The 12,305-nt window shown below is 51.0% G+C and overlaps 3 protein-coding genes across 3 annotated transcripts; 2 read left to right on the forward strand and 1 right to left on the reverse strand.

The window, feature by feature from the left end:
- Positions 1 to 244: 244 nt before the first annotated feature.
- On the forward strand, positions 245 to 2,544 carry CC1G_06185 (DUF1479 domain-containing protein; the record flags this gene model as incomplete). Its single annotated transcript, XM_001836546.2, has 7 exons — positions 245 to 415; positions 638 to 806; positions 1,088 to 1,124; positions 1,222 to 1,424; positions 1,521 to 1,704; positions 1,920 to 2,062; positions 2,237 to 2,544. 7 exons carry the CDS (start codon positions 245 to 247, stop codon positions 2,542 to 2,544), a joined length of 1,215 nt encoding a protein of 404 aa, XP_001836598.2.
- Positions 2,545 to 4,827: 2,283 nt separating this feature from the next.
- CC1G_06186 (high-affinity nicotinic acid transporter) lies at positions 4,828 to 6,820 on the forward strand (the record flags this gene model as incomplete). The annotated part of the gene is made up of 9 exons (XM_001836547.1): positions 4,828 to 5,033; positions 5,098 to 5,185; positions 5,241 to 5,358; positions 5,410 to 5,737; positions 5,791 to 5,939; positions 5,998 to 6,271; positions 6,337 to 6,428; positions 6,489 to 6,739; positions 6,800 to 6,820. 9 exons carry the CDS (start codon positions 4,828 to 4,830, stop codon positions 6,818 to 6,820), a joined length of 1,527 nt encoding a protein of 508 aa, XP_001836599.1.
- An 833-nt stretch (positions 6,821 to 7,653) lies between these two features.
- Positions 7,654 to 9,930, reverse strand: CC1G_06187 (WSC domain-containing protein; the record flags this gene model as incomplete). Its single annotated transcript, XM_001836548.2, has 15 exons — positions 7,654 to 8,198; positions 8,253 to 8,334; positions 8,393 to 8,466; positions 8,524 to 8,564; positions 8,622 to 8,689; positions 8,740 to 8,853; positions 8,908 to 8,934; positions 8,986 to 9,128; positions 9,183 to 9,198; positions 9,254 to 9,355; positions 9,415 to 9,459; positions 9,509 to 9,526; positions 9,577 to 9,686; positions 9,737 to 9,808; positions 9,861 to 9,930. The coding sequence occupies 15 exons, from the start codon at positions 9,928 to 9,930 to the stop codon at positions 7,654 to 7,656; spliced, it is 1,527 nt and encodes a 508-aa protein (XP_001836600.2).
- Positions 9,931 to 12,305: the final 2,375 nt, after the last annotated feature.

The raw sequence follows: 12,305 nt of genomic DNA on the forward strand, positions 1-12,305 counted from the left end.
CATCGATAAAGACCCTTCGAGTTCTGTGCTCTTTGCAGCGTCCCGCTTGCGTACTCGCTAACCAGCTAGTAACCGCCCAGAGGAATTGAGAACGGCTGCTGAAATAAGACCACCGAGGACGACTTTTGCTGGAGGCAGGACACCCAGATCCGAGGACGACAACGTGCGCTGAAGTAGGAAACCCAGAACCGACAACTCTGACAGCAGCTGAAGCAGTACCGCCTAGTAGGAACCCCCGACGAGGATGACAGACCCAGAATCGACACCAGCACCGCTCCCAGAACGGTTTTCAGACTTGAAGAAAGCTATCGCTGCCTCCTACGGGCCTGATTTCGAGAAGGCGAGGAAGGCGTGGGGGGAGATTGTGGAGGAGCTTGGGAGGTTTGTGCAGGTTGTCGAGAGGGAGGGATCGGATGTTAGTCTTGTTTCTGTTGTTCTTTCGGTTAGGTGGTCGGGGAGGGGGGAGGGGTTGGGTTGGGTTATCTGCTCGACGGGCTGCGGTGGCCTCCTCTGGGACGCTGCAGCGGCGTATATCGCTCATCGCATCGATATGGCAGAGTTACCCCGTCCCAGTTTCTTCTCCCTCTTCTCCCTCTTCTACTTCTTGAACGCCACTGACATCACCCGCTCTATGTAGTACATCCCTCGTGTCAAGTTCCAAGAGCTTGACTCGCTGAGCGAGGAGGAGATTACCAGGATTAGAAGAGTAGGAACAGTCGTGATTCAAGATATCGTCGACGATAATGAGGCCATTGCGTGGAGGGAATCGTTGAAGGCGTTCGTCAAGGATAACCCGGATGTCGAGGGTGAGTTGTCGGTGTTTTCTATGTTTCTTCTCGACAGACGTGCTTCTATTTTCATGTTACTTTTCAATTGCCGCATAACTTACATACATAACACAACATGCTACTGCTACTGCACCCTTGCACCATACCTTGGATCGAAGTTCCGAGGGTCATCTTCTTCGGCTTGCTTCGCCTCTTCGTGGCTTCCGGGTCGTGCGCCCCGCACGGCTTCTTACTATCAATCCCCTCTTTTTCTGATTCAATTTCGAGGCGTGTGCTTACAATCCATCCTTTTTGTATAGGGTCCCCGGAGGAGGATAAGCAGTTCTTCCAGCTCTAGTATGTCCGATTCTTTGGGTGCTTCTTCTAAGGCACCGAGATGCTAAATTACCGCTCACACCCCTCCTCCTCTTCCACCTTTCCCGTCGGCACATAGTTGGACAAGGGCACAGGTGCAGGCGAGGTCGCATCCTAATGTCCTCGCTGCTACCGTCTGGCTCAACAAGTTGTACCATGTTAAAGATGAGAAGCTGATGGAGGCTGAGGGTGTTGACCTCTCCACGCCCTTGACCTATGCCGATCGGTTTAGAATTCGACATCCCAACAACCTCTGGCCGGGGTTTCCTCCTCATGTCGATGGTGAGTCCGTCCCGTTCGTGCTTCTTCATCTATCCATCTCTACATCTATCAGAACCCGGCATGTTCTAATAATACTATTACCGTACAAAAAAACAGGAGGCGCGATTGAGAGATGGGAAGATCCCAGCTTCAGAAAGTGCTTTGCGGATATCTTGAGCGGAGACTGGAGGAAGCACGACCCTTACGACCTCGCGGGGCGATTGAACGCCAGAAGCTCACTGTACGGCCGGCCGAACCAATCGAGCGTGTTCAGGACCTTCCAAGGATGGTTGGCGATGAGGTGAGCATTCTGCCCTCCTCCTATCTCTTGACAAGGCAACGCAATACAATAGCGAAAACGTGTCGCACCCCTCGGTTGTCGGGTCCTGGTTCATCTTTGAACCAGAGACAACGCGATGCATCATTACGGGTGGCCAAAAGGATATAGATGTTTTCCATTTATGTTCATTCTGTGGGCGTGGCGCTTATATATACTTTTACTCATCGGTATTCCAGCGAAACAGCGCCGACTGAGGGGACCTTGAAGGTCTTCCCTGATGTCCATCTATCGAACGCGTATATCATCTTAAGGCCGTTCTTTCGCCCACTGGTTTCGCCGAATTCTCCGGATATCCGGCACCCTAAAAATTGGGAACTGGGTATGTTCTTTCATTCTTTCATTCATTGAATATTCGTGTTCTTTTGGATTGTTTCGTTCTGGCGGAACATACGAATATTCCTGTGGACCGGATCTAGGAAACGTACCTGGCCGACCATTGCCTTGCTGGGAGCGCACGTTTACTCGCGTACTTACTTGGGTTTTGTTAATGCAGACCTGGACAGCAGCGGGTTTGCGGGCATCTTCCCGAGGGACGGTGGGTACGCCGGTCCTCGACCGACGACCGCCTTGCACCCTCATCTCGAGCTTGAAAAGACAATGACGTCGGTCCCGAAAGTCTACCCTGGTGACGCGGTGTTCTGGCATTGTGATGTGGTGCATTCGGTCGAGGAGGAGCATACAGGCAGCGAGGACTCTGCAGGTCAGTACTGTGTACCAATGTACAGGTGGATACTAGCAACAGGTGGATCCCCGGTGTCCACCCAAGTCCCCTTCACCTCCAAGTCAGAGTTGGACATGTGAACTAACCAAAGCTCCACTCGCAGTGATGTACATACCCGCCGTTCCTTTGACCAAGATGAATTCGGAGTACGTGCAGAGGCAGAAAGAGCGATTCTTGGCGCACGAACGCCCACCGGACTTCCCAAAAGGAAGAGCAGAAAAGGACTTTGTTGGGGTGGCAGGCTTGGCTGACATCTTATCGGAGCGCGGTAAGATAGCGATGGGAATAAATTAGGTCGCATCGAGACGCGGTGACTAAATATGTTTGCTGGACCAACGTCATGTATCTTTCTCTGTGTGTAAAAAGACATTTCAAGTGCGAAGATCGCGATAGGATATGTACAGCGGTAGCGTAGCTAGAAATAAGAGTGGAGAGGCCCTAAAATGCAAATGGTTAGTCAGTTAAAGTTGGCGAAAAAAAGTCGCGAGGCCATGAGAGGATCAGAGAACCGATTTTCGACTCGAGTATCCCAGAGGAATACATTCGGACGGCACTTCCTAAAGCTTTCGGTTGATAATCTTCATATCGCATGGCACAGGCGATCTGAATGAAATAAAAAAGAGAAACTTACAGGCTCCCAGGACAACGAAAAATGGAGGAACATAGACGACGAGAGCAAACCTTGCCAGATGGAAAAAAGCGCGGAAATACTCCGAGGATATATTCAAGCTCCGCTTGAAACCCACGTGCGCCCGTGTTTTGATGGGATCGATCAATGAAATTGGGGCACCAGTGACCGCCGCCGGGATGGCAAGTGCTTGGTTTCTGTGGTTTCTGGACAACCGCACCACAACCGCAGAGCGCGGATGTCGCTGGACACGACTTTCGGGGCATTGATTGCGTATTGGTCCATACGGTGGCAAGATACGATGGAGACTGAGGGAAAATATCAGCTTTCCACAGCTGTATCGTAATCGGTTTGCGTTGATTCGCATTTGGATATCCCCAGCCACTCAGTTGCTGCAGATTTCATGACGATAGCCTTGACCTGCAACCGCATGGCTGCTTCTCTCATTTGGAGGTATCAAAGGTAGATGTCCTCGGGTCCTTTTCTGACATTTACGGTCGCGTTTTCTTACCGTTTTTCCTCTCCTTTCCCCCTGCTTCCCCAGATTATCGTGGAGCTCATGTGGTCCAAATGCGGGGTTGCGCACGGAATGGTTTGCGCACTATTTGGATGCAGGAAAAGCTCCTGTTTTCGGCTCTGTTTTTGTTGGAGTTGCACCTAGTTGCACTGCTGACGACACCATCGTGGTACGAGGATCGGCAAGAACCGTAACGCCCTTTGGAATGAATAGAAAGGTTCAAATGCCCACAGCTTTCAGGACCATTGGTTGCGACTGATACGCCACTTGCTTCAAGTTCATTCCGTTCTAGCGTAAGTCACCGACCATTTGATACGTTCTGGAACTGGTCTGGGGTAAACTAGAGTCTAATCTGCCTCTCGTTTCGCGTCCTTTGACCTTCATTTACAGTAGCCGTACGACCCAACTTGGTATCTATCATCGCGGTTTAGGGAATGCGGGGTACGATCGGGAGGTGGCCCTTGGCAAAGTGGGGTATTGTCCCCGTTCCGTTCATCGCTCGCCTCGGCTCTGGGCATTCTGGTCATCCCCTCCTTGCTCTCAACGTGGAATCAATTGATCGGCGTTTCACTCATCCGGACAGCAAGGTTTACCTTGAAAGCGAATATGTGAGTATTTCCTTGGTATATCCACTTTATTTCGTCATAAATACTTACGATGTTATCTACCAGATTCGTCAGAATACATGTCGTTGACTTCTTTCCTGAGAGCTTGGACTTTCAAGACAATTGTCATTGCTTATTAGCCACGCATTCGAGGCGGATAGATGACAATCACCCCTATCTGACAGCTGTTCAAAGTAGAAGCGGGCTTTCCCTATTGATCATGGGAAATCCCACGTTTTTACGGCCGACTGACCTAGGTAAGTAGCCACAGATAACACCCGCTACCTCCAAGCTACTCCAGAGTTTGACGCTTGCCATTTACATGTCTTGGAGGCCATCAAAGAGGCCTACAGGTCGGTGGCTCCTTGAAACATGAGCGATCGACTGTGTATTGCTTCCCTTGCCAAGGGCCCCGAATCTGAGAAATTGCATCCCCGTATCTACGGTGGAGTGGACTTCCTAAGATATCATAGAAGTTCGGTCGCAACGTGGTGGATAGTCACCAGGTTCCGGCCAAGTGCTTCTTTACCCATTTGGAATGCACGACTCTGCCACAACCAGTTCCCTTTAAGAGCTCGCAAATCTGGAGGAAGTGTTCGTAGGACCCTCCCAAATGCCGTCTGACAATTCCACCGCCCACGACAACTCTCGCTCCGAGTCCGTCCTCGAGAAGAACGAGGTCGCGGTCCACAATGAGAAGGCAGACGGCTCTCGGGACGCCCTCGACGTCGAAGCCTCCACCTTCGACTCCCAACGAACCGGTCGGCTTCTTCGCAAGATGGATTGGAACATCGTGCCCTTCCTCTCCCTTCTGTACCTGTGAGTATCCTATATGATACCTTCTCCACTTCCTGGATTGTCCCTAACAATGTTTCCTTTCTAGATTGTCTTTCCTCGACCGAACCAACATTGGAAATGCACGTCTGGTCGGTCTAGAGAAGGACCTTGGGATGTCGGGCCTCGACTACAACGTGGGTGGAGTATGCTTAAGCTCTCACTGTCCTATGTGTTGACGACCACCTGTAGATCGCGTTGGCCATCTTCTTCCCCTTCTATGTCGCGGCCGAAATCCCAAGTAACATCATGATGAAGCGCACAAGCCCATCGCTTTGGTTGTGCATTATCATGTTGGGTTGGGGTCTTTGTGCGTAACGTTCCTCTCGTATGGATGAGCCTTCCTGACCTTCAATTGTAGGCATGACACTCATGGGTATCGTGAAGGACTTCGCCGGCCTTCTCGTCACTCGCGCATTCCTCGGTGTGTGCGAAGGTGGTCTCTTCCCTGGTGTAACTTGGTACATCACTCTTTGGTACCGTCGCCACGAATGCGGTCTCCGAATGGCCATTTTCTTCTCGGCTGCTACCCTCGCTGGTGCCTTCGGTGGTCTTTTGGCCCGTGGTATCGCTGAGATGAACGGTATTGGTGGACGACCTGGTTGGGCTTGGATCTTCATTCTTGAAGGTATTCTCACCATCATCGTTGCCTTCTTCGCGAAGTGGATCATCAACGATAGCCCCGAAACGTTCGTACTCGGCTCCATAATTCATGTCCCACTTGACTGACATACCGCATCAGCGCCAAATTCTTGACCGAGGAAGAGCGAAAGGAAGTCCTCGTCCGACTCAAGCTCGACCGAACCTCGCTTGCCGACGAATACGACCACAAGTATGTTTGGAAAGCATTGAAGGACTGGAAGATTTGGGTTCACATGGTGATCACCATCGGTAAGCGCCCACTCGTAACCGCACCCGATGTTTTGATCGCTAACACCACCGGCCACAGGTATCTATACTCCCTTGTACTCCATCTCGCTCTTCCTCCCCACCATCATTCGCAACATGGGTTACACCGACACCGACTCCCAGCTGATCTCCGTGCCGCCCTATGTCGTTGGATGCCTTGCCACCATCGCTGGAGGCTACTACGCCGATCGTACTAAGACTCGCGGACCTTTCATGATTGGCTTCAACATTGTTGCTATCATTGGCTTCGTCATGTTGATCGCCACCCAGAAACCCGCCGTTCAGTATCTTGGCACTTTCTTCGCTGTCTCTGGGTACGTCTCTCGACTCCGTTGCCGGGGGAGGACATCTATTAACTCTGACTCGCTCGGGCCGCCAGAATCTACCCTAACGTTCCCATGGGTGTTGCATGGAACGGGAATAACATCGGTGGCGCCACCAAGCGGGCCGTTGGAATTGCCATGCACGTCGGTAAGCCCCACTTTTGACCATGACTATTATAATTGCACCGAAATTTACCCTGCTCTTTAGGCTTCGGAAACCTGGGTGGTGTCATTTCTGGGTTCGCGTACCGCGCCGACGATGCACCCCGGTACTTCTCTGGTCACGGTCTTCTTATCGCCACTGTCTCAATGAGCACAGTCCTCTGTATCATCATGCACATCTACCTCCGCCGAGAGAACGCGCGACGTGACCGGGAGATGGCTGCCAAGGGCCTCACTCTCGACACCTACACCGAGGAAATGCGGGTGGCCGAGCGAGAACGTGGTGACTATGCTACCGTAAGTAACTCTCACAAACTCTCCATCCAGAAGTCCAACTTACATGGCCATTTTCTTCAGTTCTTCCGCTACACCCTCTAAGAAAATCCTCGCACAAGGGTCTTGGCTTCGGATAGAAGGCTGGGCTTTTGTCACGTCTTCATTAATTGTAGCTAGATTCATGGGTTTCAGAGCTATCCTGAGGGAATTCGTATATTTAAGTCCCTCGCTACACGAAGTAATGAACATCCTCTTAATAGCATCATGTATTACTCGTTGTACTATTAGGTTTCTTTTCATGTATTTCTATCCCTTTAAATTGGGCGCCTAGTCGCGTTTTCTTGTCCATCATCGCCAAGCACAATGTGGTCCTCCACATCCGGCGGAAACCAAGTTGCCTCTCGAGGGGATGCCATGCCATGCGACCCAAGCGCGAACAGTAAATCCGTCTTATCACCTCAGTATATTGAAACGGCCCTTTAAGTTAACCACTCACTCAGGTGCCCGCCGTGCGCATGATTCCATTAGCCAGTTGGGCAAGTCTAGGCTGAGTTCTTTGGTGACCCCATCCCAATGAAAAGTCCACTCAAACGACATGTAATTCAAAGGGGTAGAGACTCAAATATCTACAACGGCACGTTTCAGAACACTGGGTATATACGGGGTGAATCGAACTTGCAAACTATAGATTCTAGAGGTAGCGAGCGCATTTCAAATGCACGAACATGGCAATATAACAAAAAAGGGTTCCACCGATGTATCGTTGAATCAAAGGGAACAAAAAAAGATAGGGCAACAATTGTCACAGCGAATAAAAAGAAAGAGAACAAAGCAGAAGGAAGTTACGAGGTATACTGGTGGTACAAAGTCGCTTGAAAGAAATTACTGTTCTTTTCTACCTGCTCTCCGAGTCAATCTACACTTGAGATGATGTCTCATAGATGATTGACGAGGGGCCCATTATGGTTGAACCTATGATGGCGATGGCGCCTCCTCTTCGTAAACTTTGTATTCGTCTTCACCGTTAAGTTCGAATCATCGCTAGCCTTGAGTTCATCATCGGTACCTTCAAGTACCGAAGGCGACTCGGCGTGGTCGGGAGTTTCTTGCTCTCGAGCATGGACGGAGCTCGAGTCTGAATGAGGTCTGACAGGGGGTCGAGTTGGACGAACAGCAGGAGGATGAACGACTTTGACCGTGGATGCCGGTGGAATGCTGGACGTGGCGGCGGCGTGACTGGAGGTCTGTGGTGAAAGCGATGGATGGGTAGAAGCTATGGAGCTCGAAGAGGAGATGGTCGTTTCCGGTTCCTTCGCTTCAGGAGAGCCAATGACTGAGCCAACAGCATTGGGCTGGTCTCCCGTGTACGCAAAGATGGGTGCGATAAGGGCAGGCTTTACGAGTTCTGATAAGATAGGGGCAGGTTTGCCTTCGCCAACGACGGGGTTATTGCCTGGAAGCCTAGGAAGAGTTCCCGTTGCTGGACAGGAAAACGTCAGGCAAGATCAGGTCCGCGAGGTACTACCCTACTCACTCGCTTCATCGATGGCCTTGGTGATTCGGCATTTCTTTCCCTTAGTCAAGGTGAAGATACCTTGATTGGCGCAGCAAGTAGGCTAGATGAAGGAGCGCGGATAAGGTTGTCGTCGCGGTTTTGGACCAGGGATTACTTACATCGCCGTATGGGTTGCAGTGGCAATTGTCGACGGCGTTTTGAAGCACACCCGGTTCCCAGCCGTTAACGAAGTCTGTTGGCAATAAGCCATTAGACGGACACACGAGATCGATGAAGCAATAGATCGCACCGGCATGGTTGCCATACCCAGTAGAGTCTCCATGAGAGAAGCTGATTCCAAAGCATGAGACCTAGAAGTCACATTGAAACCAGCCACAGAAGACGTACACGAATGGTTGAGAAGGATTCATTGCCTGATTGCGCAGGCCATCGAAGGAGTGAGAATCCCAATAGACCTATGACACCTATGAGTGGCAGTTCGCATCGCGCGAGAAGACCAACACACCTCAATGAAGATCCGGGGAAGGGTTATCGGGAATCTTTTGTCGCTGCAAGTACCACTATCTGGTCCCCCTGAAAGGAATGCGACGTGTGATTTGTGGTCTGGCGAATCCGTATTCTATGGGTTATCGTCAGCGCGGGAGTGGAAGCAGTCAGTTCTTACTGAATCCACCTTTCCATCCCAGCAACTGGGGAAGTTCTGAAGGGTCTGTCAGCCTGACATTGAGCGTCAAAGGGAAATAGGTCATACAATTTGGGATCGAATACCGGACGGACACGATTTCTTAGGGATGCCGGTGTGTCTTGTCGTTACCCCGTTGAAATCGAGACAGAGGTAGGATATCGCCTGTTGGGCGTAACTTTTGTGGTCGTAGCTTCGTAGCGTCATATCCCCTGGAGCAGCGGTTAGACCTACTGGTAGCGTCTTTCATTTGTGAACTAACGTACCAGAAATCATTCGGAACTTGGAATCCAGATGAGATCAATGAAGGGATTGTCCGACATTGCAAAGGACTCACATCATCGGGGAAGGCAGTCGTCGTTCCGGGCTTGTCGCTGAAAAGATAATCTAAGGATAAATTCAGATGGACGTCCGCCACGGCTTTGAGGTCAACATACAGCTGGAGCCAAAGTGTGATGTCAGTGTCCGCCTCATCCGCGCGGTAGGAAACGAACTCACATAACGGCCCCGCCGTTCACGCTGGTGAAGCTCCCATTTCTCCATCTATGACGCAGGTTAACAGATGCCAGAGAGGTGCTGCTAGCATCGATACGCACTGGAAATACAGATGCTAAGGGAGCTCGTCAGATAGAGACGCGTCACTGTGTATATAGCACCTACAGGAAACCAATAATTGGATTTGTCCTGGACGATGGGGACTGAGGTACACGAACTCCGCCGCAGGCCTTCCGTCGTGACATCCGACATGCGGAAGTTACTACCGCCAACGACTGAAGAACGTGTCAAAATGGAGAATGGGCAGCACATTTTCATCGCATACCAGAGTGAACATGGTTCGAGATTCTTCCAGGGGAGACGATTGGGTCAATTCGTTCTGTCGTAATAAAGTTTTCTAGGAGAAACAGTAAGCAGACAGCACCAGAAGCACAGTCAACAGTGCTCACCTATGCCCATGAGCCAGTACGCGTTGGAAGAGGCGACTAGCCCAAGGAGTATGACAGGCGCAGCGATCATGGTCCTCGAGATTGTTGTTGACGTTGAAGAGGGTTTGATGGGTTGAAAGCAAAGGAGTGACAGGCCCAGCTGAACTCTGGCTCTGGTGGAAAAAAGAGGCACTGTAAGGACCGTTATATAGGGAAGGGAGGAGATGAATTAGGAAGGTGGAAGGAGAGAAGCAAGGCCTCGAAAGCTTGTCGTTTGGCACAAACTTCCTGGCGAGCTGATACGGTTTGCCCCTGTTTGGCGGTGAACGTCTACCTCTCCGTTCCAGAGTCCTAGTCAACCTTCGTTCCCGCTCCCCACCGCAAAGGAGACAGAAAAAATTAGACAGGCTCGCCTTGAGAGATTTTCCCAAGTTCTTAGTTTGATCTCCACCTAGAGGAGTTACGCGTTGGAGTATGGAATATGGAAGGGTGCATTGAACGTTGCAGCGTTGATTAACTAAGCGTTCTTCCCACTCTTCGATACAGCTCTGAAAGCGTTAGCGACGTGCTGGGATAAAAAGAAACCGCTAACTGTTTCCAAGAAAGTTTTGCTTACCAGGCACCACAGGTATCCTGGAGCCGAGGAAGCTCGGAAGAAGAATTGAGCTTGAGGACAGTCCCTAGCCAGAGACAAGTTTTAGAGCTGAAAGTGGGCACCGGAACACGGTCTTGAAACAGCCCACGGGAAGGAGAGCAAGCGCGCGAGAAGATGTTGGCTGGAATCCACATGCCCGAAGGAGCCAGGCGAGAAGAGGCGGCACGGGCACGCGCGAGGCTCAGATCGCAAGGGTCCTCCACAGCCGCGCCAACACTCTACTCGCTGAGGGCAATCTTCCAGATAAGGAGAGCGATTCCTAGCACCAAGTCACGTCCCAATGGCGTTACATCGAGGAGACTTTTGATCAGGATATTGATGCAGCTCGACAGCCATAAACGATCGAAGCGTTGGGTGCTCCTTGCCGATTTCATTCAATCTGGGAAGGGCACTGAGATTCAGAAGTCGAAGGGGGATGCTACATGCTTAGCTGGATCACAAGACCAGTTACCAGGAACTGCTTCGAGCTCCTGCAAGCATCTGTGCCCTTTACAATCCAGCTAAACGATGAACACGATCAGCGATGTCATAACCCCAATTTCCACTGATCGCCTCTATAGCCACTTGAAAGTCCATTGGGGATGGCAGAACAGAAAGCGGTCACTGATGCTCGTTTCGTCATCCTTTTTCCGGTTAGACCGCTCACCATGAGAGAGATCGAGCTTCTATGAGTAGATTCTCCGGTTCCAATGAGTTGCATACTGCTACAGATTACTTGGTTCTGGGGATAACGACTCCCAAGACAGAAGGCGGGTCCTCGTTGGAAGCACAAGGTCAGTATGAGCGCAGGGGAGAGTTTCAAGGATATGCAACCCACTTGAAACGTGACATCGCTCTTCACATTCAAGCTATGTCTCGCGTTAAGTGCAATCAAGCATTGCCCTCGATCCGTACATGTCGCTCGAGGGCGACTTGACCCGTTCTACGACATGCTCTTGCTCTGACTTTGCGCGAGCAAGCAAGGAGTCACAAACGCGGTGTCATCGAACGAAAGTATATCGGACGAAGAACCCATGACCTGCTTCGAGATAACAGACCTGGAAGTCGGGAGCGAGGGCCTGATAAGCGAGCATGGCAATACGAGAACGAGTGGAAACCTCACCTGCTGGTCTAGTAGCACCATGCGCAGAGTCGCCTCTCCAAGGGACTTCGCAGAGCTCGGAACCACAACCTATAATCCCAACCATCCTTTCAGCAGTGGAGAAATGAATGATTTCCGCTGTAAGAACAACTCTTGCGCCACTTCGATTTACCTAGAGCTATGAGCTAGAGCCTCGTGTTATTAGGCATAGGAATAGGACCAGTTGTGTTCGGTCCTAAGGCATATGCTGTCGTTTCGAACACATACTTCAAGCACCGAGGAGCAGGTGTTCCATGTTCTGCGCCGCCGCCTCACCATGTAGCAACGTTCAGACAGGGGATCCTTGAGTCTATGCCCTTATCTCTTCAGCGAGGCTGATCAGGCTCATAGGAGATAATCATCAAGGAGCCGAAGTGTTGACCCGTCCTAGTCGTCGCGGGTCAATTTCCAATAGCCCAGGTCTCGCGCATAGACAGACATACCAGATGGATATCACTCCGAGGATATACGCACAAGCTTTGGAAGCCAATGCAGGCATGCACCGAGGAAATTGACAGTGGACAGCGAGACCTTCCGGACAGAAGAGCCTGAGATTGAATGAAGGGGTTTCGTCTCTCTGGAATGCTAGTCGTAGGTTTCGAATATACCGAGGTCGTCGGGGAATGGTCTTCGACGAATAACAAAACGATAGTGACCGTATTACTTATGAAATGCCGGATATCCTCGTGTT

Source organism: Coprinopsis cinerea, assembly GCF_000182895.1.
Source record: "Coprinopsis cinerea okayama7#130 chromosome 4 map unlocalized cont3.4, whole genome shotgun sequence".
NCBI classification, from domain to species: Eukaryota; Fungi; Basidiomycota; class Agaricomycetes; order Agaricales; family Psathyrellaceae; genus Coprinopsis; species Coprinopsis cinerea.